This window comes from Delphinapterus leucas, chromosome 2 (assembly GCF_059928025.1).
Source record: "Delphinapterus leucas isolate spDelLeu-1000000601 "Yukka" chromosome 2, BTC_Dleu_Yukka2, whole genome shotgun sequence".
NCBI classification, from domain to species: domain Eukaryota; kingdom Metazoa; phylum Chordata; class Mammalia; order Artiodactyla; family Monodontidae; genus Delphinapterus; species Delphinapterus leucas.
In genome coordinates this window covers 115,188,539-115,212,906 of record NC_143130.1, presented here as the reverse complement: position 1 = coordinate 115,212,906, position 24,368 = coordinate 115,188,539, and the positions used below count along the sequence as shown (strand labels likewise).

Here is a 24,368-nt window from a genome sequence, read left to right as displayed (position 1 = left end):
GAATTGAATAGTAGAAAGGCTGAATGAGATGAGGAAACTCAATAGTTACAAGATACTGCTGTGAACACTGCATGTAGGGCAGGGGAGAAAGGGGTTTAGATTATTTGGAAGGGGACTTTCCAAAAAAAATATTTAGTAGCAGCAATTACTGTTTTTCAAACTCTAACTCCTGTGTCAGCAAACTAGCAACCCAGTCTAGCTGCAGAAGACTTACACCTTCCTCTTCTGACAAATTGATATCTTGAGTTAGATACTGCCAAACTTCTTTGGCATAAGGGCTATTAGTCATTTTTGAAAAGGCTATCTATTACCACCCTATGTTTATCTTCAGAAAGTATTTTCTTTATTCTCTCTGACAATGGTGTCTAATACCAGCACCAAGCACCCCTAGGCTCCTCCATTTGGTGAGATTTAAGTACCACGCAAGAATTCCTGGAATCAGTTGTCATACTCTTCATCTCTGGCACCCCAGTACAACAGAACACGAAAAGCAGCTCCCAGGTGCTAAGTGGGCCACGACTAACCTAATGCCTGCACAGTCCAGTTAGAACAATGGTCATGGCATTTGCATTTTAAGGTTTTAAACAATTGAAATGTAAATACTACTTATTTCTCCTATCTTATCTATAAAAAGTAACTGTAAGACAATAGTAAGATTTTCTAGAACCAGAAAGTTATACATTTATACGTTTACCGTTGTATACATACTACTTCTACTTCTACTTCTACTACTACTACTACTACTACTACTACTACTACTGCTGCTGCTGCCGCCGCCGCCGCTGCTAATACTACTGGTACTACTACTGCTACTACTGGAAGTAATGGTAAGAGCTAAATTTTACTTGAGTACTTAATATCTGCCAAGTATTATTTCATCTATCCTCAAGTTACCCTAAGGGGTAAATTCTGTCATGGTTCCCACTTTATAGACAAGAAAACCAAGACCGTGAAAGGTGAAGAGTCTTGTCCACAGCATCACAGCTAGTGTGAGATGAGCTGGGCTCTGAACCCAGGCTGACCAGCTCCCTGACTCCGCATGGTAAAAGGACTGTTTGAGTCTTCTTCACCCTGACTTGATGAAGCGTTTAACTGTGTTTCACACATCTTGATGTTTTAAAACTATGCTTGAAAGTAAATATTTCCTCCATTGGGGGAAATATTTTAATATAGACCTCTCTGTATTTACATTATGAAGTTGATACAATGTATTAAGAAATCAGCAATTTGAAAAACAAAAGAATTTTGATATAATATATATATATATATATATATATATATATATATATATATATATAAAATCCTGTGCCACAAAGAGAAACCCATATTTGTAACTCACACCAGAAACTTAAATATTTGCCACATATTAAGATCATAAAGAAAGAACAAAAAATGCATATACACACACATATTTGTGTGTGTGTATATGTACCTGTATCTGTGGATACATATGTATATATACATATACATATAAACAAGGAGCTATTGTATAGCACAGGGAATGCTGCTCAATATTCTGAAAAGAATTTGAAAAAGAATAGATACATATATATGTTAAAAAAAAAAAAAGGTTACTTACATTTCCCCCCTGGGAGGTGGTGAAAAAAGCCAGTCATGTCTGTTATCTCTCAATCAACATGTTGGAAAATTGTTCATTATGAAAATTTTAAGTGACACTAATTACAATAATGACAAATCTTTAAGTGTATGTTGTCTGTATGTATACTGCTATGCTACTTGTTTCACTGTTGAAACATAAAATATATGTTTCACGTTACTACTTTAAATCTTATATTTTGGCTCTACTTCTTGAAAAAAAAATCCAATGATTATAGTCAGAAATGTTTGACTTTAAAAGGAGCAATTGGTTATTTATAATATTAATAATTGATATATTTGGGTTTGTATTTATCAAGCTTTTGTGGTCTCTCCAAAAGACCTGGTTTAATTTCTTATTCAAGCTATGCTAACTTATTTTCCACTAACTTTTAAAAATAAGTATAAACTTGACCCCTTTTGTTTGGAAGTTGTATATTTAATATTTGTCAGTTTTTAACCTAGAAACATCAGTATAATTTAAAAACTAATCAGAGAGTAATTCTATTTAGTTCCTTTAAGATCTACCTTGACAGTGTAAGGACATTACACATAAATCTACTTTCAAATGCTACTTTTTCATTGGTGATACATATTTAAAAAAATTTTTTAAATACATGCACTGGTCCTAAGTGCACAGATCAGTGAAACTGTACACACTGAACACACCTCTGTAACTCAACACCTATGTCAATAAACAATACCTATGTCAGATCACTGAAAAAAACAACAACTATGTTCAATCCCTAATAGTTGAATTATACTTTATTTTACCAGGAAACTGTTAAAATTTCATTTGCGTCCTTTTTTTTTTTTTAAAGAATAGCTCTCAAAACATGAATAAGGCCTTATACGTTTTTACTGAGTACATACTATACCAAGTACTAGTATAAGTAATCTCATTTATGTAATCTCATAAGTAATCTCACTTATGTAAAATAAACACCATTGGTTCAATGTGGATGAAGAACCTGGAGTTGTCTGCTCAAAGTCACAAAGTCAGCAGGCTGGAGAACATTCACACGTGAGTCCGCCTGACTCCAAAGCCCAGCTCCTTCTACCACATTACATATTAAACAGTAAATCCAAACTACAAGTAATTCTAATCATAATGCTCTATCTAAAAATGGTTTCAGTCTCTGCTATAGTTAACAGAAACAACAGACTTTGTTTAAAGATGGAAATAACATATTTTATAAAGAAATATTTCTCTTAAATCTAAAAGTGCTGATTTTCAGCCATGCATCTTTTTTTTTAAATCATCTTTATTGGAGTATAATTGCTTTACAATGGTGTGTTAGTTTCTGCTGTATAACAAAGTGAATCAGCTATACATATATCCCCATATCCCCTCCCTCTTGCGTCTCCCTCCCACCCTCCCTATCCCACCCCTCTAGGTGGTCACAAAGCACCGAGCTGATCTCTCTGCTATGTGGCTGCTTCCCACTAGCTATCTGTTTTACATTTGGTAGTGTATATATGTCAATGCTACTCTCTCACTTTGTCCCAGCCTTCCCCTTCCCCTTCTCCGTGTCCTCAAGTGCATTCTGTATGTCTGCATCTTTATTCCTGTCCTGCCCCTAGGTTCATCAGAACCTACAAGGAATAAATGCTGGAGAGGGTATGGAAAAAAGGGAACCCTCCTGCGCTGTTGGTGGGAATGTGGTTTGGTACAGCCACTATGGAGAACAGTATGGAGGTTCCTTAAAAAACTACAAATAGAACTACCATATGACCCAGCAATCCCACTACTGGGCATATACCCTGAGAAAACCACAATTCAAAATGAGTCATGTACCACAGTGTTCATTGCAGCTCTATTTACAATAGCCAGGACATGGAAGCAACCTAAGTGACCATCGACAGATGAATGGATAAAGAAGATGTGGCACATATATACAATGGAAGATTACTTGGCCATAAAAAGAAATGAAATTGAGTTATTTGTAGTGAGGTGGATGGATCTAGAGTCTGTCATACAGAGTGAAGTAAGTCAGAAAGAGAAAAACAAATACTGTATGCTAACACATGCATCTTTATAAATACCTTTTATCTCCCAGTAGCTTTTCTAGGTGTTTAAAGCCTAATATTTTACAATGAAAATTTAAAGCTCACTAAGGCAAGCTGAGGCCATATCATTCTATAATCTTAGTTCTAACTTATGTTAAATTAGAGACATAAACCTATCTGACTGCACAAAATACTGAATGATTCCATAATAATCAACTTTGCTACATTTAACCTTTGCTTTTTAATGGACTATCTCTAAGCTTAAACTTTCAATATATCACACTCAAAGCAATGGTTAGATTTTTATTTGCTGAGAAACCACTAAAAGTGCTTAGTTTAACAGTTTCAATTTCCACAAAACTGTTGAGATTGAATTTTTTCAACCAGTGCAATATCATTTCAACAAATACTTTTTGGTTCTTATTGTGTGCAATGCATCGTTTCGGGAAATCTGTGGGAGGTAACAATAAAAAAGGGAGGCAGAAGTGCTCACTGGTGAAGAGGTGGGGCCTTGAGATCAGATAGGTATGGTTTAAAATCCTGGTTCCATTACTTATTAACACTGGCCCTGGGCAAGTTAATTAACCCTTCTAGGCTCAGTTCCCATACGTGTAAAATGGTTATAATAATAGTATCTACCTCAAAGGGCTTGGGGGCATATTAAGTAAGAATAAACTATGTGAAGTACTGGAATATAAGAAGCAAATAATAAATACTAGTGGTTACTATTATTACTATTATGTCCTCAAGTAATTTACAATCTCATTGAAGAGCTCATATTAACATATCCTTTTGGACACTTTTTCTGCCTGAGGAATAAGTAAATTAAATCCCTTCCTTCTGTTTAATCCACAACTAGGAAAAGCAAACATATACATGTCATATGTAAAAACTATGATTTAGATTTCTCAGACTATTAATACTCTCTTTATCATCAACTCAACTCTACATGAACTAACCCTTCTCTCCTATTCAAGATCTTTCATTGGGCCATCTAGAGACACAGATAATACAGCTAGATCTTATTTGTCTGCTCTGTCATTATCAAGTAAAGGAACTGGATGGCAACCAAAGTGCAGAAGTTTTATGGTGAGCTTTTCCCTTTGTCTTTGTTTTTAAATATTTGAAGTTCTAATTTTCCATTCACAGTCATTTCATATTAGGACTATGAGGTAATAATGTAGAAATTATAAGATAATAAAGTTTCTATTTACATTTAAAAGTCTTTACCAGGAATATCTTATAGCACACTTTTTAACACATCAATATTAAGATTTTTACTTGACAAAAAGAATGAAACCACAAAATTAATAGTCAATCATGAGTCCATCACTGTGTCCCGGACTCAATCAAAGGCAAAAGGTAGATATAGTTGAATGAACAATTATAATTACACAAACAAGAGGAAATGCTATTGAATTTAAGAGTTCTGAATCCTAAAGTGTCCACTTTCTCTCCCTTCCTCTATTGCTTTCTCTGGCTATTTTACACTACTAATATTTGGAGTTTCAATTACTCCCCTTTCCTCAGTGGTGCACATATGCAGAAGGTTCTGACCTTTGGCTGAGTAGGCAGAAGCCTGATGGAGCTTTTTATTTTTATTTTTTTTTGCGGTACGTGAGCCTCTCACTGTTGTGGCCTCTCCCGTTGCGGAGCACAGGCTCCGGACGCGCAGGCTCAGCGGCCATGGCTCACGGGCCCAGCCGCTCCGCGGCATGTGGCATCTTCCCGGACCGGGGCACGAACCCGTGTCCCCTGCATCGGCAGGCGGACTCTCAACCACTGAGCCACCAGGGAAGCCCTGATGGAGCTTTTTAATTGGTACTGTAACCCTTCCCAACTTTTCCAATTATGCCTCAAAGTCAGCACATTTCATACCTTTCGATTAATCACTGTGTTCTTAGTGTTTGTCTCTTCTGAAAGTTAAATATTACTGGGAGAGTTAAATCCCTAATGCCTAATTTTAAAAGATTTTATGGGCAGAGAATGAGAGCCCTGGAACCTGGTGCTGAGAGGAGGGAGTGATGGAAGATGGAGAAGAGAAGGTAGAATTAGAAAGAAGACAGAAAGCTAAAGATGAAACTTTTACTTGTTAATAAATTTGCCTGTAGTAAACCCCTAAAAGCAAACAATAAAAAGTATCAATCTAAGGGGCTAACTATTAACAAATACTTTTGCATATTCCGTCCCATTAACTTTTGCAGAAGTTTATCACGTTGGCAAGTAAACACTTCCTTCATTCTTTAAATGAAGACATGCAGGCAGAATGGGCACTAAGCTTCCATGCATATGGTAGAATTTGTTCAGAGGGCTGTGACCAGCTTCTGAGAGCATATTTCCATTTAAGTTCATAGGGCAAAAGGGAAGGGGATTATCAGGAGGTAAGATTCACCATAAGAATAACCAGAAGGATCCTGATTCCAGGACTCAGCAACAGCTTCCTAATATCTAGGACTTTAATGCTAATATCTAAATCTTTAATGCTGAGCTGAGAACTCTACCCATATCTCCTGATTCAAATTCTGCTCTGATTTTTAGATGCCACCAAAGAGTGACATTTACTTGAAGCTACGTAAGGGGAAGGGCAAAAATGGACTCAATCCCTTGATAAAGGGCAGGAGAAAGACATTTATTGCTATAGCATCTTATACAGAACATTTCAGAAGACATAAATACTCATAGTTGTATTCTACTTGGCATTTTTCAAAGTATTTTCACATTATCATCTCATTTAATCCTTCTCATTATGATAACAATTTACAGATGGAGAGAAAGGTTCAGAGACATGAGGGAACTTGCCTAAGGTCACACTTAGAAAGTGGCATTCTTCTTAAATGAAACCCCAGGCTAATACAGATTAATGCTTTTCCTTTCATGCAGAGACCTCTTTGAGAATCTAATAGAGCCCTTGCTCAATTCCCCAGAAAAATGCACACTCATACATTCTGGATATAACTTCATGGGATTCTCAGACCCAGGTTAGGATCCTCTCTGTATTATGCCCTGTGGTTGTGCACACCAGTGGGACCTGAGGGGCAGAGTGTGCCCACCCTCTTCTCTAGATCTCTGTGATATGAAAAGGAGGTGAACTGAAAGCTAGCCTACATATACACAATAGAGAGACACTGAAGTAATCTTGCAATTAACTAGGAAGGGAAGCAGATACTGCACCAGGAAGAGGATACATGGGCTATGGTTTCAGAGCTGAGTGTGGAAATAGCCTCTAGTACTACCTTAGACAAATTCCTTACTATAAATGAATCTCGCTTCTTCATCTGAAAAATGGAGATTATCATACATATCTCACAAATGTGCTATGAGAATCAAATAATATATTGTATTTAATACACTCAAGTACTGTACTCACGTCTTAGAAGGAATTGAGGAAATCATAGCTATTAGTAGAGGACCCAGAAGGTGATACAATGGAAAGAGGACAATATTTGGAAGGAACAGACTTGCCTTTTAATCACATCTTGCCATTTATTAGTTCTGTGACCTTGGGACACCTATTTAGCTTCTATGAGCCTCGGTTTCCTCACCTGCAAAATGCGGACTATTTATATATTACATTAAGTTCTTGTGAGCATAGAAAGTATATAAATGTCTAACAGTGTCTAGCATACTCTAACTGCTATTATTATTAGGAAAGTGGTTAATAATAATGAATGTCTGCAATCTAAGAGTAGGAAGCAATAACTTCCATGAAAACAAATTAAATACAAGGCTCCATTTTTTTTCCTTTTCATGGACATGTCTAAATCTTAAAATTGCTCAGAAGTCTTCATATATAAGGCAGAAGTCTTCACATGTAAGGCTGACAATGTGGTGCATGAAATTCTCACTACTTTAGCAGAGACCTCACCAAATCAAATCTAACTTAAACCCCAAAGAGGCAGCTTGCTCACATTCCCATAAATGTCACCCAGCAACAGTAAAATAATAGGTCTAATGTTTACGTAAATGTAAATGAGATTTTAAAAACATGTAACTCCAACAAACTCTACAAACACTGTTGTTTAGAGTTTTAAATCATATTACCTTTTGATGGTTGCTATATGTTCTCTGTTATATTACATTCCTTTAACTTTTTGAAATGTTTCTTGCTTTTGGAGAATCTCAAAGAAAAAAGCAATAATGGACAGGTGGGAAAATATTTAAAAACGTAAGTTCATAATTGAATTAAACTAGTAGGTAATTATTTGTATTCACCACAGAATGTCTTTAAATTGTCTGTTCTCAGGAAGCATTTAAAAGTGTGTAATTTAAAAACCCTCAATTTTCATACAACTTTTCATTCACTGCATAAAGTACACCTATGGTAGTTGGGATTGCCAGACTTCAACTATGAAAGCAATAAAAGGTTATGGGTTTTGCTTATCCAAAAGATTTCTAAGAAAAGACTGAAAAGGAAATTTAATGTTTATTACCTAAAAGGCAGAGAAAAGAAAAACAATGATAAGTACTACATTGCATTTACTCAGAGGTCATATTCCCAGCAACTCAATCACCTATATCATAACTGACAACCCTTAAGAAAGAGAAAGGAGCTCTGGGCACCTAAAAGAGATAATTCAGAATGAATCTACTTTACCAGTCTGAGGCTCCTGACTGTCAGTTTTGCCCTTACTTTATTCACAGCTCTAACCAAGCTTGGCTCTTTTATTTTCCAGTTCACATGGGATTAGAGGAAGCAAACTAGAATAAAAGGGGTAGTAGTTATGGACAGACAAAATAATGGTACTATAAAGTTATACTCATTACATAAGGGAAAAAAAGAAACTGCTAGAAGACTGATTGGGGCTGCTTGGCAAAGGAGCACAAAAATGACATCAAAACTGATGTACCAGATGATGGCTCACTTTCAAACTTAAATAGCAAGTGCTACTTAGGAAAGAAGAGATATATATGGATGATTCTATTTCTATTTTAAAAAGGAGTAAAATTAAAGAATTTATGCTTAAAGGCATTAAGCTTCAGCAATCTTTGAAAATCTATCAACTGTATCCCCAATGATATTAGCTAATGAAACACTACTAGTTTTCCCACCTCAGCTCCTCAATCTTATTTATTAAAATAAATGCAATGAAAATCCCGTCTCTAAAGGTTTATACAGTTTCCCTATATCCGACTCAATATTTTCTTGTATTAGGTTTCCTTCTCCCAACAATCAGATGAACTTCTAATACTGAAATATAATAACCTCGGGCAGTTAGATACTGCTAGCCAGCAACATAAGAACTCTACAAGCTCTTACTGTTCGTGTTCTTCATGAAAAAACTGGTTGGGTGACAATTCTTTGTAGGTGAACGTGTCCAGTTGATAATTCAGAGTCAGCACTGGTATGTCTACCATATAAAATAGTAACTTAAAGATACTTTGGATAAGTTAACTAATCTTTGTTTAACATATATATTCCAAATAGACAAACTTGATCTTCCCAACTTTCTTTCTATACATCAAAAAGTAAATATCCTGTGAAAAGAAATTAAAATACATATTTAGAAATATAACTTACCTCATCACTTTCAGGCTGTGAAAACACAATCGGCTGGCCTGTATCTGAAGCTTCCCGTATATTAAGATGTAAGGGAATGTCTCCTAAAAGAGCCCACCAGATATCCATTAGTACCGCAAAAGTTTATATTGGCTTTTAGAATTTAATTCTTTGAATTGCAGAAAGAAACAAATCAACTCAAATCAACTTGAGTTATGACTATCCTCAAATCGCTAAATCTCTGAAAAACAAATTTCAAATGAAAATTAGGGGCAAAATATTCCATTTGAGGGCAGTTCCATGATCACATATGTATATATGAAAGCAGTGTGGCAGCCAATCATAGAGTAAGGCCTCTGATTTATTCTTTGCTGGAAGTCCTTCAGCAACAAATGGCCTGGAAGACATCTGTAAATTTTTCTCCCTGTAATAACTGATATAGACATATTTTGCCACATAATAAGAGGAAACTGAAGAGGAAAAGATAGGGTGGCAAAGTAGTTTAAAAAAAGCCAACAAAATAATCTTCCTGATGGCAGATGACTGAGCTAACAGAACTGCTGAAAATTAGGCCAGACCTGTTATTTCAACTGTCTGCCTCTTTATCAGAGAGAATTATTTTTCTTTTACTATGTATTAATCTATGTAGCATTATATACAACTTGTGAGCTTGATGAGCTCTCAGAAAATATATAAGAACCCCCAATATACAGACTTGAGGTCAGAGAGGGTATGTGTCTTCCCTGAGGATATATTAGGTAGTAGGATTTAGAGGAAAAATGCTCTGATCCATCATCCAATTGACTCTTTCTACCGCACCATCACAAATGAAGCCTTTCAAAAGGCTGACATTAAAAATGCAGTAGGGCTTCCCTGGTGGCGCAGTGGTTGAGAGTCCGCCTGCCAATGAAGGGGACACAGGTTCGTGCCCCGGTCTGGGAAGATCCCACATGCCGTGGAGCGGCTAGGCCCGTGAGCCATGGCCGCTGAGCCTGCACGTCCAGAGCCTGTGCTCCAAAATGGGAGAGGCCACAACAGTGAGAGGCATGCGTACCGCAAAAAAAAAAAAAAATTGCAATAAAAGGAGTAGAAGAGTTGACTTGTCATGGTACTCAGCATTCTTACACTTACTCCAAGTCCACCCAAAGGTTATTGAAACGTGTGTGTGTGCGTGTGTGTGTGTGTTTTATATAAAGAATTCATTCAGCACCATGCCAGGCAACAGAAATAATGCAGAAGAATGTGTTACAAAATTACAAACCTACTACAATTTATATTATGAGCTACATGGAGGAACAGATATTTCATGCTCCTCCTACCAGCAAATTTTGAGATCTTAACCAACTGTTTAACTCTTTCCTAAAAGTTCAATAGACAAAATACATGAATACTTCAGTAACCATTTAAAGACCAGCTTTTCAGTAAATTTGATGTCTATTCTATACATCAACTTTAGACTGTAGGAAGCTATCACAGGGGCAGGCAGGAGAAGATATTACAGAAAATACTTAGAAACCTGCAAAGTTTTTTCTCTTGATTTATGAACTGCCATTATATAGTAAAGAATACTGAATGCTTTCATTTCTACTACAGTAATGAAAGAAAAAAAAGTAAAACCTTCTCCGTTTTATAGCCACCTAGTGACATCACTTCTGCCCTCCAGAGACTCACAATCCGCAGAAGGGTAGAACAAGAAAGAGGAAAACCTTATTAGAAAACAGTGGCACAGTGAGAGCAGTAATAGGCTAACAATCGTATATGGAGAAGGAGAAAAAGGAGTAAAGGTAATGAGAGTGGGTAAGGTTCGGCCTGGCCTTGAAAAGTATTTTTGAGGGCTTAGGGCTGAAGGAAGCACATTTCAGAGACATAAGTTAAAGGGGTTTCTGTGGCATGATCTGAGAGCTTTAACTACTATGTACAAACTGCCCCTGTAGGTGAATATGGATAAAGTTCTGAAGAGCCATTTTACGAAATAATCATTTGAAACACAGCCCCATGGATGAAAATAAGAGGCAGCCAGAGAGTCAGTAAAGGGTCCTGGGGGTTTCACCCATCCAGGAGGCCATGGCTGTGAGAGCTCTTTCCCTGATTTCAGTTCCTCATTCCCAATTCCAACCTCTTCATCATCAGAGCCCCTGCTCCAGTTCATGGGACATCCCTCTGGGTCCCATGACATTAAAAGGAGGAGATGTGTTCCACATTAGAACTCTAAATTATTTTTCCCATAACACTTTGAGATACAGCAGTCTATAGCATTACCCACTTTCTGTGATCACTAATCAGTGTTTCTGATTTTCTCATTACACTTGTGAGCTGTTGGTTAAAATGTATCTTCCGTATGTGAAACTGTTTCTCTAGGAGACACGTTTCAAATTCTAAATAACTGACTTACAAAATCATACCACCCATTCATGAATTAGGGAATTATAATACTGTCAGCATAATTCAATAACGTCATTATAATTACACATTTACTTTATTATATAAGTGAATGTCAATCTGTTATGTTATTATGCAGATTTGGGAAATTGAACTTCCTAGGTTAAATGAAAAACTGTTGCAGAATATAATTAGTAGCTATTATAACAATGTATCAAAATATATCATTAGTATTCACCTGGTACTGTGGTAGCTGCTTTAGTACAAATGCATAAAAACAATAATACATTTAACATCAACTTTTAGAAACTTAATTATAATAAAGAATGTTTTGAAACTCTTTGATCTTTAAGGGATCTTAATTGTTAACTACCCTAAACTAATAATTCACTCTATGCCTCCCTTATTTAGCATCTAACACCTGCCTTTGCTCAGAACAGAAACTCGTAAGTAGGGACTTCCCTGGTGGCACAGTGGTTAAGAATCCACCTGCCAATGCAGGGGACACGGGTTCGAGCCCTGGTCCAGGAAGATCCCACATGCCATGGAGCAGCTAAGCCTGTGCACCACAACTACTGAAGCCCAGGCGCCTACAGCCCGTGCTCTGCAACAAGAGAAGCCACCGCAATGAGAAGTCCATGCACCACAATGAAGAGTAGTCCCCGCTCCCTGCAACTACAGAAAGCCCGCAGGCAGCAACGAAGACCCAACACAGCCAAAAATTAAATAAATAATTAATTAACTAATTAAGGAAAAAATAAAAACAACAACTCATAAGTAGAATATCAAAACATGTTTCCTAAAAAGTCCATTAAGTTGCTTTTGGATTTGTTAAAAATCATGCTTTATCCAAAATCTGTGCTTTGCTCCTTTAACACATGATTTTACTTCTCAAAACACTAATGAATCCTTCAATTCAGTAACATGAACTGTATAGACAGTGTAAATTTCAAGGGGCATATTTTATAGACATGGCATAAAAAGATTACAGAATAAAAAGGTTACATATAAGAAGATTACAGAAAACAGAAAATACTGTTTTCTACAGCAAAAGGACTAATAAATTCAGAACTGATCAGGATGGCATTTCTTCATACACACCAAGAACTGACACTTCCAAAGGTTGCTACAACATACAGAACAGGTATTTCTGTATATATATCTGCTTACACTGAGAGCTGTCTTCCCAACGTAGCAAACAAACTGAGGATCATTATTTAAAATGTGGGCTTCAAATCACAATACTCAAACCACAAAACTCTCCTCTCAAATTCAAGTTATAGGCAGTTTTTATCTATAGAAAGAGTTATCATAATTGGCAGAACAAACCCCCTATTCAAAAAGCCTTCCACTAATGAAGTATCACAAAAAGCCAAAGAAAGGTTAACACACAGAACTGTGCTATACTAAAAATTTAAAACACAAAGCCAAAAGCAATTCATCCTTTTCTGAGACATTCTTCATCACCATGCCATTTTCTTTGCAAAAGAATATCCTGTGGTCTTACCTAGAATATCAAGATCAAGGGTCCGTGCTAGTCTCCTTGCACCATCAGCACCAAAAATATGAGTTTTGTGTTTACATTTTGGACACTGGAAAACACTCATATTTTGGACAAGGCCCAGAACCTAGAATAATAAAGACACACTGAAATCAAAACAAAATTAAACCAAGTTTCAATCCATTATTTCAACAAGTTTTTACTGCATGCCTACTAGGTTCCAGTGATACAATAATGAATAAGTTATGGTCTCTGCTCTCAAGGAACTCAAGCTGGTGGGAGAGCAAGACACATGTCATTAACTCTAATAATGAGATAAATGCTCAAGAATTATAAATGACAGGGATCAAAAAATTCTGTTTGGGAAGAATGAGAGGGACCTCTGAGTTGCCCATAGAGAATCGCTTCTTCAGGTTGAGTGTGAGAAGAGGGGTTGAGGCCTACAGCAGGAATTCTAGGCAGAAGAAAGAGCATAAGCCAAGGCAGCGGACTACAACTTGTGTGGCCTTTTTGGGCTGCAACCCAGTAAGCTGCCAAGGCAGAAGCTAGTTTGGTAAGAAAGGTCAGGGTCAGATGGTAAGGTGCCAGATGCCATTCCTGTATTTGAGACTTTCTTCTTGAGACAACAGAGATGGTACCAAAGCAGCAGTGATACGCAATAAGATGTACGTTTTAGAAATTCACTTCTGAGGGCAACATGGGAAAAATAGCAGGAAGAAGCACAGGAAAAGAAATAGTTAAGAAGCTAACTGTGGACAAAGCCTCACAGTAAATAACAGCTAACACATACTGAGCGCTTATTCTATGTCAGGCACTGGGATAAGTGCTTTATATGCACTATCTTATTTACTCCTCACAGAACTTTATGAGATGGGTTTTTATCATCTCCTTTCTATAGGTGAGAAAAGTGACACAGCCAGCAAAATACTGAAACTCAGCTCTTATCAAAATGTTATTGTTCAAAGCAAAAATTTAAAGCTATATACAAAGTGTCCATTTCTTTCTGAGTTTCCCCAACTTCTGGCACAAACTAGATACTTCATAAACATTTGTTGAATAAAATAGACAGGTTCTGCAAATATAATCCTTATTCATGATCCTTTTAATCTTACTTTTTATTGATGGGAAGCCGTGGTTCTCTTCTAGAATAAAAATGGGGAAAACAACTATCAGAGGCTTAGAGATAACAATGTCTGTATCATCCTATCAATCCCACCAATAAGATTATCATTATGGGAGATATCTCTATTAGAACATTTGCATTTTAAATGCAGAAGAGAACCGATAGTCCACAATGAAACATATAAATAAGAAGGTGATCAAATTTGTTATTCTTTCTGAAAAGAGAAACAGGAAAGACTAAGGTTTTCTACAACACATGTAAATGAAGACAAATAGTGAGGGACATGAGTTTGTAGGTAAGCATTTTCCAAATATCATGTGCCCTTTTGCTGATGCAAAGTATCACAAAAAATAAATCACACTGTATTTTGGTAATTCAGCACCATCTTCAGAAAGTTAGAGGAAAACCTAGCTAAATACCACACAGCTTATTTTATTCACTATGTCTATATAATACACTCATTACTTGGGTAGTTTTACTGCCATTTATGTTAAATGTGATATACCCCCTAACTGTAAGGCTTTCAGCTTTAATGTAAAAATATCACTCTAGAAGTGGGAAAAGGAGAAACACAACGTGAAACTTTAAGTGAGGGTATATTCTAATCCAGAGAGAATGGGAAAAGTATTCCTTCTCTGGAATCTCTTAGACTTCCCAAGATATAGAGGCATGGAGCAAGAGTGTATTTGAAGTTTGTTTGTGATTAACTTATTATTAAATCGTTCACTATGGACTATATAAATGTCTCAGACATTCTCTATATAGACTACATAAATGTCACAGACATAAGACTATAACCAAACTCAGTCTTTAATGACATCCTATTATATGCCAGTAACTAGGCTAAACACAAGGTGTAGCATATAGTGGTGAGCAAAACAGACTTGGAGCTTGCACACTAATTGGAGAAACAGATTGAAAACTTAGTGCAAAAATGTATTTTATAAACTGGAACAGCTTCTCTAGAAGCAAAGTACAGAGTATTATGAGACTGTAGAAAAGAGAGGACTCTATCTACCCTGGAGTCACAGAGGACTTCCTGCAGGAAATGTCTGATCTAACAGTTAAAGCAGGTAAAAACAAGGAGAAAGGGAGGAAACACACTCAAGACAGAAGTAGGAGCATGTCTCCTGTCTCCTTCAAGGAACTGAAATGCAGTATAGTTTAGGTATGGGGTGAGTGGTACGAGATGAGGCCTGAAATGTAGGCTTGCAGGCCGTTTAGTGTCTGGGTTGTATGAGTACAGAGACACCACTGAAGGGTTTTAAGCAAGAGAGACCACTGTGCCTATAGTTGTAGGAGACTCATTTCTCAGGACTGTAGGGTTTTAAAAACAACATGGAATGGAAAAACTAAAAGGACTTGTCTTTGCGTGTTTATTTTCTTAGACAAACACAAATCCAGGGCTGTGTGCTCTGAAATCAGTCATTTCAGAGGTGATAGTTTTTAGTACTGTCTAAAATACTCTAGGTCTCCTCCTGCACAGTTCTCTGCATAGGATTTTTTTCCTGGGCACAAGGTTAGCATTTTTCTTCTTTGCAATTAGGTGAGGACACGTAACTTGCTCTGGACAATGAAATGTGGGCTGAAGTGACATGTGTCACATCTAGGCAGAAGCTTTAAGTGCTAATTCCCCATTATGTTTCCCTCTGTCCCTGGGACTAGCAAGCTTCCAGAAAGTGGCTGCTCCATCAGCCTGGGTGCCAGAGTAAGAACAATGCAGAGGAGTGTTACAGCCAAACCATAATGGACGTGTAGCATGAGAGAAATAAACTCATGTTGTTTTAAGCCACTGAAATTCGAGGGTTGTTAGTACACATAATCCAGCCCACGTTGGCTGACACAGGGGTGTAAGAAGAAAGTATTAAAATTTCTATTTCTTCCTTATGATTTCCTTTTTAATTCCAATTTTGTATGTGTGTTATAATGAAAATAACATATTGGCACAGTAATAAATGTGTACTATATATAGATACGTAGAATTTACAATATATATTTATATATAGTATACATTATAAAATCTATATATAGGTACAGATAATTTATATTATATATCTATATATTTATATAATTTATTATATATCTATATACAGTATACGTTATAGAATCTCTATATCTATAATTATATATTTTCAAACATCATTTATTAATTAGCAGGTATAATCAAAACAATTTAGAGATAAACAACCCTCTGTATGTTTGAAATTAAGAGGTTGTGATACCTAAGCTTGGCTCTATTACTGATAATATTCTTCTAGTTAAAGGATAAATGCCCTAATACTGCTTCCTAGGTTACGTTGAACAAAGTAATTCCTCTTAACTCTAGAATTCCTTCATCTCAAAAACTTCCCACACAAATACCACTTTCCTTAAAAAATAAAAGTTGTAATGGAACAGAAGAGTGAGCCCAGAACAGACTCACACATGGAAGTCACAAATTTATAATAGAGGTGACACAGCACTGCAGTGTTAATTGGATATCCATATGGAAAATAAGCAATCTTAACCTTCTATCTCACACCATACACAAATATTAATTACAGATGGATTGGAGAGCTAATATGAAAGATAAAACAAAACACGTTTGGAAGAAAACAGCAAAATAAACTTAAAACCTTGGAGGCAGGCAAAGATTTTTCTAGCAGGACACAAAGAAGCACTAAACATAAATGAAAATTTTTTGTTAAATTCGACTACTTTAAAATTAATAACTTATCAGAAGACATAGTTAAGAGAGTAAAAAGGCAAGCTATAGAGCAAAAGATGATATCTATAATACACATATATAACAAAGGACTTTTATCTAGAATATATAAAGAATTCCTACAAATCAATAAGGAAAAAAATCAGATAATACAACAGAGAAATGGGCAAGAGACTTAACAGGAACTTCATAAATAAAGATACCCAAAGACGAACAAACATGAGAAAAAGTGTTCAATTTTAATTATCATCAGGGAAATGCAAATTAGAACCACAACGAGATACCATACATTTATGCTTAAGACCTGATTAGAACAGAAAAACGTCCTTGTAACTACAACAACCACCCCCCCCCAAAAAAAAACCCAAATACCAAATGTTGGTGAGGTCATGGAACAACTAAAACTCATAGCTTCAGTGGAGTGTAAAGCGGTACACCATTTTGGAAAACTGTTTGGTAGTTATCTACTTAAAGTGACGTATGCCTATATTAAGGCACAGTATTTCCACTCTGTTATACATTAAAAATGTGAACAGTTGCCAAAAGACATTACAAAAGTGTTCATAACTAATTATCCAAAAATGAAAAACTACACACATGTCCACCAACAGTAAAATGGACAAATAAATTGTGGTATATTCACACAATTGAATGCTACACATCAATGAGAATGAGAGAACTATAGCTACAATCAACAGTATGAGTGAAGCTGTCAAACATAATTTTAAGCAAAAGAAGCCACACAAAAGTATATACTTATTATTCCATTTATATTAAGTTCACAAACAGATAAAACTAATCTATGGTGTTATAATTCGGGTTCTGCTTTGGGGGTAGTGATCAGAAGGTGGCACAAGGCAGGAGCTTCTGGGGTACTGGTAATGTTCTGTTTCTTGAATACAAGCAATGGGTGTGTTCACTTTGCAAAAATTCATTGAGCTATATACACTCACAATTTATGCCCTTTTGTGTATGTATATCAGACTGCAATAAAATGTTGGCTTTTACAAAAGGTGGTCATGTGAACAGCGGCCAATAAAGCAATAAGAACAAATAACCAAAATGATGTTTTATTGGTCATCTTGTGAACCTGCACACAAAAATAACCATCTGTTTTAAACAGAAAATATTTTATAAAAACAGAGAGGTTGCAGTAAAACTAAGATGAGGTCTTTGGGAAGAACAATCCCCTATTCTTTCCACATGACACTCCAAGGAAAGAACTGAAATAAAAGCCTAAGCCCAGAGAGCTCTGAAATGATGGAGTTCTAGACCATCAATGTCTAATAAGGTAGCCACTAGTTCACATGTGGCTACTAAACACTTGAAATGTGGCTAATCTGAATTGGGATGTGCTGTAAGTGTAAAATACACACTGGATATCAAAGACTTAGTATAAGTAAAAGAATGTAAAATATCTCAATAATTTTTTAGAGTTTACAAGCTATTCTTTAAGTTTTTTCATTGAAGTGTATCATGAATACACACAAAAAGTACACAAATCACAAGCGCATGACTGAATGGACTTATCATAAAGTTAAGTAGGCCCAGGTTACCATGATGCTGTCAATAAAACATTGCCAGCACCCTAGAAGTCTCCTTGTATACTCTCCAAATCATGTTGCCAAAAGTATAAACTAACAACCTGGTGGTTAGATGTCTAACAGCATAAATTAATTTTGTTGTCTTGAATTTGATATGAATGTAATAATGCAATGTATTCTTCTGTGTCTGTATGATTCATCCAGCTAAACCATGTACATCTGTAGTTCATTTTCAGTGAGTCCTAAGATTCCATGATGACTATATCACAGTTATGCATTCTCTTGTTAGATCATCCGTGTTGTTTCCAGATTTTTATAAACAATGCTTCTACGAACGTTTTAATACATGTCTTTTTTGCTGGGTATTAGGTTATGCATATTTAACTTCAGTTAAAAAAACTCCCGTTTTCCAATAAAATTCTACCAATTTATACTCCCACTAGCAAATGAACGAGAATTCCAGCTATGCCACAGCTTCATCAACATTTGGTATCATCAGGCTTTTTTCATTTTGGCAAGTATAGTATGGAGTAGTACCTCATTATGCTGGATTTTCAATTGTCAATCTGTTTATACCAGGAACTATATTTCCTAGAATCTCCATCCTTATATGGCTCCTGGTTAAAGTTCACCACAGGTAAAGTGGCACGAGATTTGGGAAGAGAAGGTGTAGGCTTAGGCCTTACACTCTAAAGGTTTCCTGTGGGCAGAGGTGGTGACAGAAATGTGCAGAGGTACAGGTGCATTCCAGTTTGTTCTCATTCTGCCTCTGCGCCCAGCTCTCCTGTGCACTGTGGTTTTAATTTGTGTTGCCAAAATTAGTAAGGAAGTTAAGCATATTTTTACATGTTTATTGGTCATTTGTATATTCTGCTCTGTGAAGTATCTGTTCAGGTCTCTTGGCTATTTTTTCCATTGATTATGTGGTTCTTTTCCTACTGAATTGTCAGAATTCCTAGTATTTTTAAATGCAATTCCTTTTTGCTTGATTCTCAATTTTTATATTGATTTCATGCTGAAATGACAGTATTTTCAATATACTTAGTTAAGTATACTATTAAAATTAACTTTACCTGTCTTTTGCTGTTTTTAAAATAATGGCTACTAAAAACTTTAAAATCACATTTGTGGCTTGAATTACATTTCTCTTGGACAGTGCTGCTGTTGACAACTAAAGGCTGACTGTAGAACTTATTTTGATAGTTCTCCTACCTAATGTTGCTCTAAGGTCCTAAAGATGCAAAAAAAAAAATTATCAGGGTCTGTGATTTATGAATATTTTTAAAAATTGAACAGAAATGAAACATTTACCTTTAAGACTATTCAGGACAGATAAACTGTCAAGTTTCTTTGCTTTTAGTTGAAATTACATCAACCGAGTGTGCTAACACTCGTGTGGTTATCTCTTTCTGTTCAGAAGCTCATACAACAGTCACACACACATATATTTAACTAGAAAAGAGAAAATAAATTACTTCCTAAGATATGCAGACTATGTGGCTGAACAACTTTTTCAAAACATGGGGTTAGCTGGAAGAAAATTTACAAGAGAGCTTCCAGTATTAAAAAGATTAGAAAACACTGCCCTCTTCATTTAAGAGCAGTCCTCTATACTCAATTATTTTTGAACAGGGGTAGCTAATGTAATAAGAAAGAAGATTATAATGCCCATATTACAATTCATAAAAATTCTGCTTTTAAATAGGAAAGAATACATATCTACACGACCACCCCCTACCTTCACTCCCCAAAAAAGCCTTATATTGTGTGAATACTTTATATGTTGTTAAGCTGTTTGTGTTTATTGTAGAGCTATTTTGTGTATCCTTTGATCATAGAAACATTAGAAAACTGTTGCTTTGCCATAGCTTAATTTACATAATACCACTGAGACGCAGCTGTAAGCGTGCTCAATCATTTTTTAATGTCTCATCAAAGTATAAGATCCTTTTTTCTTTTTACCTCAGCTGGTTTTACTGAAAAAAGTAAATGCTACATGCCTGTCTAACATCAGCCACCACAAACCTTCAGCATGTTATTCTTACATTATTCTAATCCATCACTGGCTCAGGAGGGTACCTCTTTTATTAACTTTTAAAAAATTGACTGTCTTGAAATATCAACATTGCCCTGAAATACTGGATTTTTGTGTCTAAATGTATTGAATTAAGCAGGCTCAAAAGACCCCAATTTTAATTTCTTCTTGGCATTTTAAACCCAGATTCAGGTAAGTAACAAGCAAGATTTTCAGGTTACTATATAATCCAATTTTTCAAGGTTACAATCAGGTTAAATTCTTGCCAGATGGAACCTGTCACAAGGATTAAGAGCTATGATTTAAGAAAAAAAGAAGGGGAAAAACTCACTGTTAAACAGAGAATGAATAATAACAAATGAAATTATTAGGTTCACAAGTGCTTTTCAGTTCTCCATTAGCCTTGAACCAGTTTTTGGTATATTCCTTGAAGCATGTGTACAGATATTATAATTTTAAAAAATGAGATGGGTGTTCTTGTTTTCTCTTTCAGAAGTAGTCTGGTAATGGAAAAAACAATTAATGGGGAGGCCTGCATTCATTCTCCTCTCAGGCACCAACTAACTACCTCCGGATCCATGAAGTACAACTTAACTTCTCCATGCCTTGAATTCTAAAATGAGGGATTGTAATGATCTCTAAAACCTACCACTGTAACAATAACATTCAGAGCTACCCTTCACAATGTCATGCGCTAAGACCTATGCAAAGTACTGTACATGTAATCTCACTTAACTGCCACAACGACCTATGAGATGGGTCACTAAACACTTAAGCTAAATTATTTGCTCAAGGTCACACAGTTAGTGAATAACAGAGCCAAAATTCAAATCAGCTGGGTCTATGTGTGGAAGTCACAAAACCAGACGACAAGTAAATGAACTGCAGGATTTTGTTCATGGAACTAGATGGCCTAAAACTATTGACCAGTCAACCCAGTTCAGTGGGGAGATTTAAAACAGTAATTAAGAGCACAGTTATAAGGGAAGACCTGATCTGCACCATCTTCATCATTCACTGATGCAGCTGAGCCTCAGACATCATTCCCTTCTCCTGGCTACGAAACTCCCCTTTCCCTTAACACCCTCAGTATACCTCTCCTGACTGTCAACAGAACCTATGGTCCCCTTAACTCCTCCCCATTTTTCAATCCACCAATTTTCTGTCTTTACTTGCCCTAGGCAATCAGGACCCCAAAGGAAAGCAAATTTAAAGGAGACTCCTCTTAGTCTCTCATGCTGTGATATTCTATGACATTCACATTACTAAACCTCAACTCTAGATAACCCACAGAAATAGCAATTAAGAATGTGGGCTCTGGAAAGCAGACCATTTAGGACGGGATCCCAGAGGCCCACTAAACAGATGGGTAGCCTTATGCGAATTGTTTAATCTCTCCGTACTACAGTTTCCTCATCTGCAAAATGGGGAAAATAATGTTATTACTTCACAGGGTTGTTGTGAGGGTTAGATTAGTTTAATTCATGTAAATCCCATAGAACAGCATTCCCGTTTAAAGCATACATGGACTTCTGAGAGATGCCAGAGAAAGACAAAAATGAGCAAACATCTTCAGTCTCTAAGATGCAACTATGGCCGAGATGCATAATGCTACCTACTCAGTCTTATAAAGGGTGTCACTGAAGAAAAGTCATTTTTCAAAAGTGGAAAGATTACCCAATTGTGCAGAAGGAAGCCACATGCGATACATCATGTGCAAACTAATAAATAGCGTTCCTAGAAAGAATACTAACAGCACCTTCCAAGGCCTGCAAAGCCAATAATGAAAGGTTCTCTAAATACATCAAAGGTATTAAATTTCTCAAAGAATCAAGTGAGAGAACTTGATGATCGTAGAGGAAAAAACTATGCTCAAGGATGAAAAGAATAAATGTGTCACTTGCCTCCACTTTCATGTAAGATTACCTATTTCTAAATTGTTTTGTGAGGTAGATAGGCTTGAGGTATTAAAGAAAATAGAACTTTTGGGGTCCAAAAGACAAACTAGATGCTGAACAAGCTCCGAGACACATATGATGAACACATAAGTTTTGAAGGCATTCAAGGGTGAAGATGTGAAACTCCTGGTCCAAATGGATAACCTACTGCCATGAATGGTGACTGTGCCAGAAAAAGAATAAACTACAATTCTGATCCTCATCACTAAGAACAACTTGTAGGGTCTTTGGTAATGGAAAATGGAAAGAAAACATTGATAAGAATCAACTATTTTAGGTTCTAAGATCACCTAATTTTTCTTAGGAGACAATATAATCATTAACCCTTACAAATAAATACCACAAAATCCACACCACAGTAGGACTCTGTTTTTTTGTTTTTAGCCAGCTGGAAAAGAAAACCTGCTGGCTAAAAACAAAAGCAAAATTCCTATCTCTCTTTTATAAAATAATTAACTATTTGCAAGGCTGAAATAGTCATAGAATTTTCTCTCTCTTTTTTTTTTTTGACTGAGTTGGGTCTTCGTTGCTGCGCACGGGCTTTCTCTAGTTGCGGCGAGCAGGGGCTACTCTTAGTTGTGGTGTGAGGCTTCTCATTGCGGTGGCTTCTCTTGCTGCAGAGCACAGGCTCTAGGTGCGTGGGCTTCAGTAGTTGTGGCATGTGGGCTCAGCAGCTGTGGCTCACAGGCTTAGCTGCTTTGCAGCATGTGGGATCTTCCTGGACCAGGGATCAAACCCGTGTCCCCTGCATTGGCAGGCAGATTCTCAACCACTGCGCCACCAGGGAAGTCCCTAGAATGTTCAAAATTAATTATAAGAAAAAAAAAAGTTCAGTGACCAGCATTAGGCTTTAATATATTTGTTGCCACGTCAACTATAGCACAGACAGCTAGCTGCTCACCAAAATCCATGGTCTCATCTTTCTTGCTTAGCACATAGCTAACCTATGTTTCTCAGGCTCCTTGAGAAACATGACTGTGATCACATAACAGAGTTTTAATTGGGGGAATGAGAGTGTAAGTACGTGTGCCACAACCAGGCCTCATCCATAAAAAGCTCCCATGACATATCTCTGTACTGTCTTTCTCTTCTGGCTAGCTCAAATGAGGATGGCCCAATGGTGACCTTAGAAGTCACATTTTAAAATGGCAGAGGCTCCAACAGCCTAATTGACTTTGTGGAAGAAAGCCACCATGCTCACCTGTTCATATACTAGTACTGTTACATGAGCAAGAAAGAAGCATCTATTGTGCTTGCATCATTATAAGTTTTGAGGTCTACTTGTGACAGCAATTAGCCGACATTAAATAATGCAAATTTTAAATAATGCAGAATTTTAGACTCTAAATAACTTTAACAACTTAATAAATCTAGAGAACAATTTAGGCTCAACTAAAATACTCAAGAAATAAGGACATCTCAAAGACACTATTTATCTAAATTTTAAAAAATTTCTTGTTAAAATTCTTATTAGCAAATAAAGAGACTAGTCAAAATACCTAGGCCAAATACAAAAACACCTATGAACTATAAATTTATGTTTCATGATAGCGATTATAATAAACATTAATTATATAACATTATATTGACATCGAGTGATTAGATTGTACCAAACACTGTACTAAGCCCTCACTTAATTCTCACCTCAACCCTCTGAGGGAAATACTATTACAATTCCCATATAATGAATGAGAAAACTGAGGCACAGATTAAGTAACTTGCTCAGGTCATACTGCTAAAAAGTGACAGATCTAGGATTTGAACTCTAGCATTCAGACTCCCGAGCTCACCCTTCTTAACTACTATGTAAAAGTGCCTCTGTAAGCTGTACCCTACTGCCTTAAAATTATAATACAATCTCTAATGTAATTTAATTTGCAACCATAAAAGATATACTTAAGGAATATAGCTCTCTATGTGCTTTAAAAAATCTGTGTATAAGAGGCTACAAATATACAGATAAATAAAAAATCTGGTTCGGTTAGGAGAAGGGACAGTCACATACATCATGTGATGTGAAT

At 36.3% G+C, this 24,368-nt stretch overlaps 1 protein-coding gene across 3 annotated transcripts in view; it reads right to left on the bottom strand.

The window, feature by feature from the left end:
• NUBPL (NUBP iron-sulfur cluster assembly factor, mitochondrial) overlaps positions 1-24,368 on the bottom strand; it is a 329,067-nt gene that overhangs the window by 80,036 nt on the left and 224,663 nt on the right. For 2 of the 3 annotated variants that reach the window (XM_089907582.1, XM_022553631.3), the window contains exons 9-10: positions 12,990-13,110; positions 9,125-9,207 (exon numbers count right to left, since the gene is read on the bottom strand). In XM_089907582.1, coding sequence (XP_089763708.1) covers positions 9,125-9,207; positions 12,990-13,110 — 204 coding nt within the window. The remainder of the gene's footprint in view (positions 1-9,124; positions 9,208-12,989; positions 13,111-24,368) is intronic. The other variant, XM_089907581.1, reaches the window with a different exon arrangement.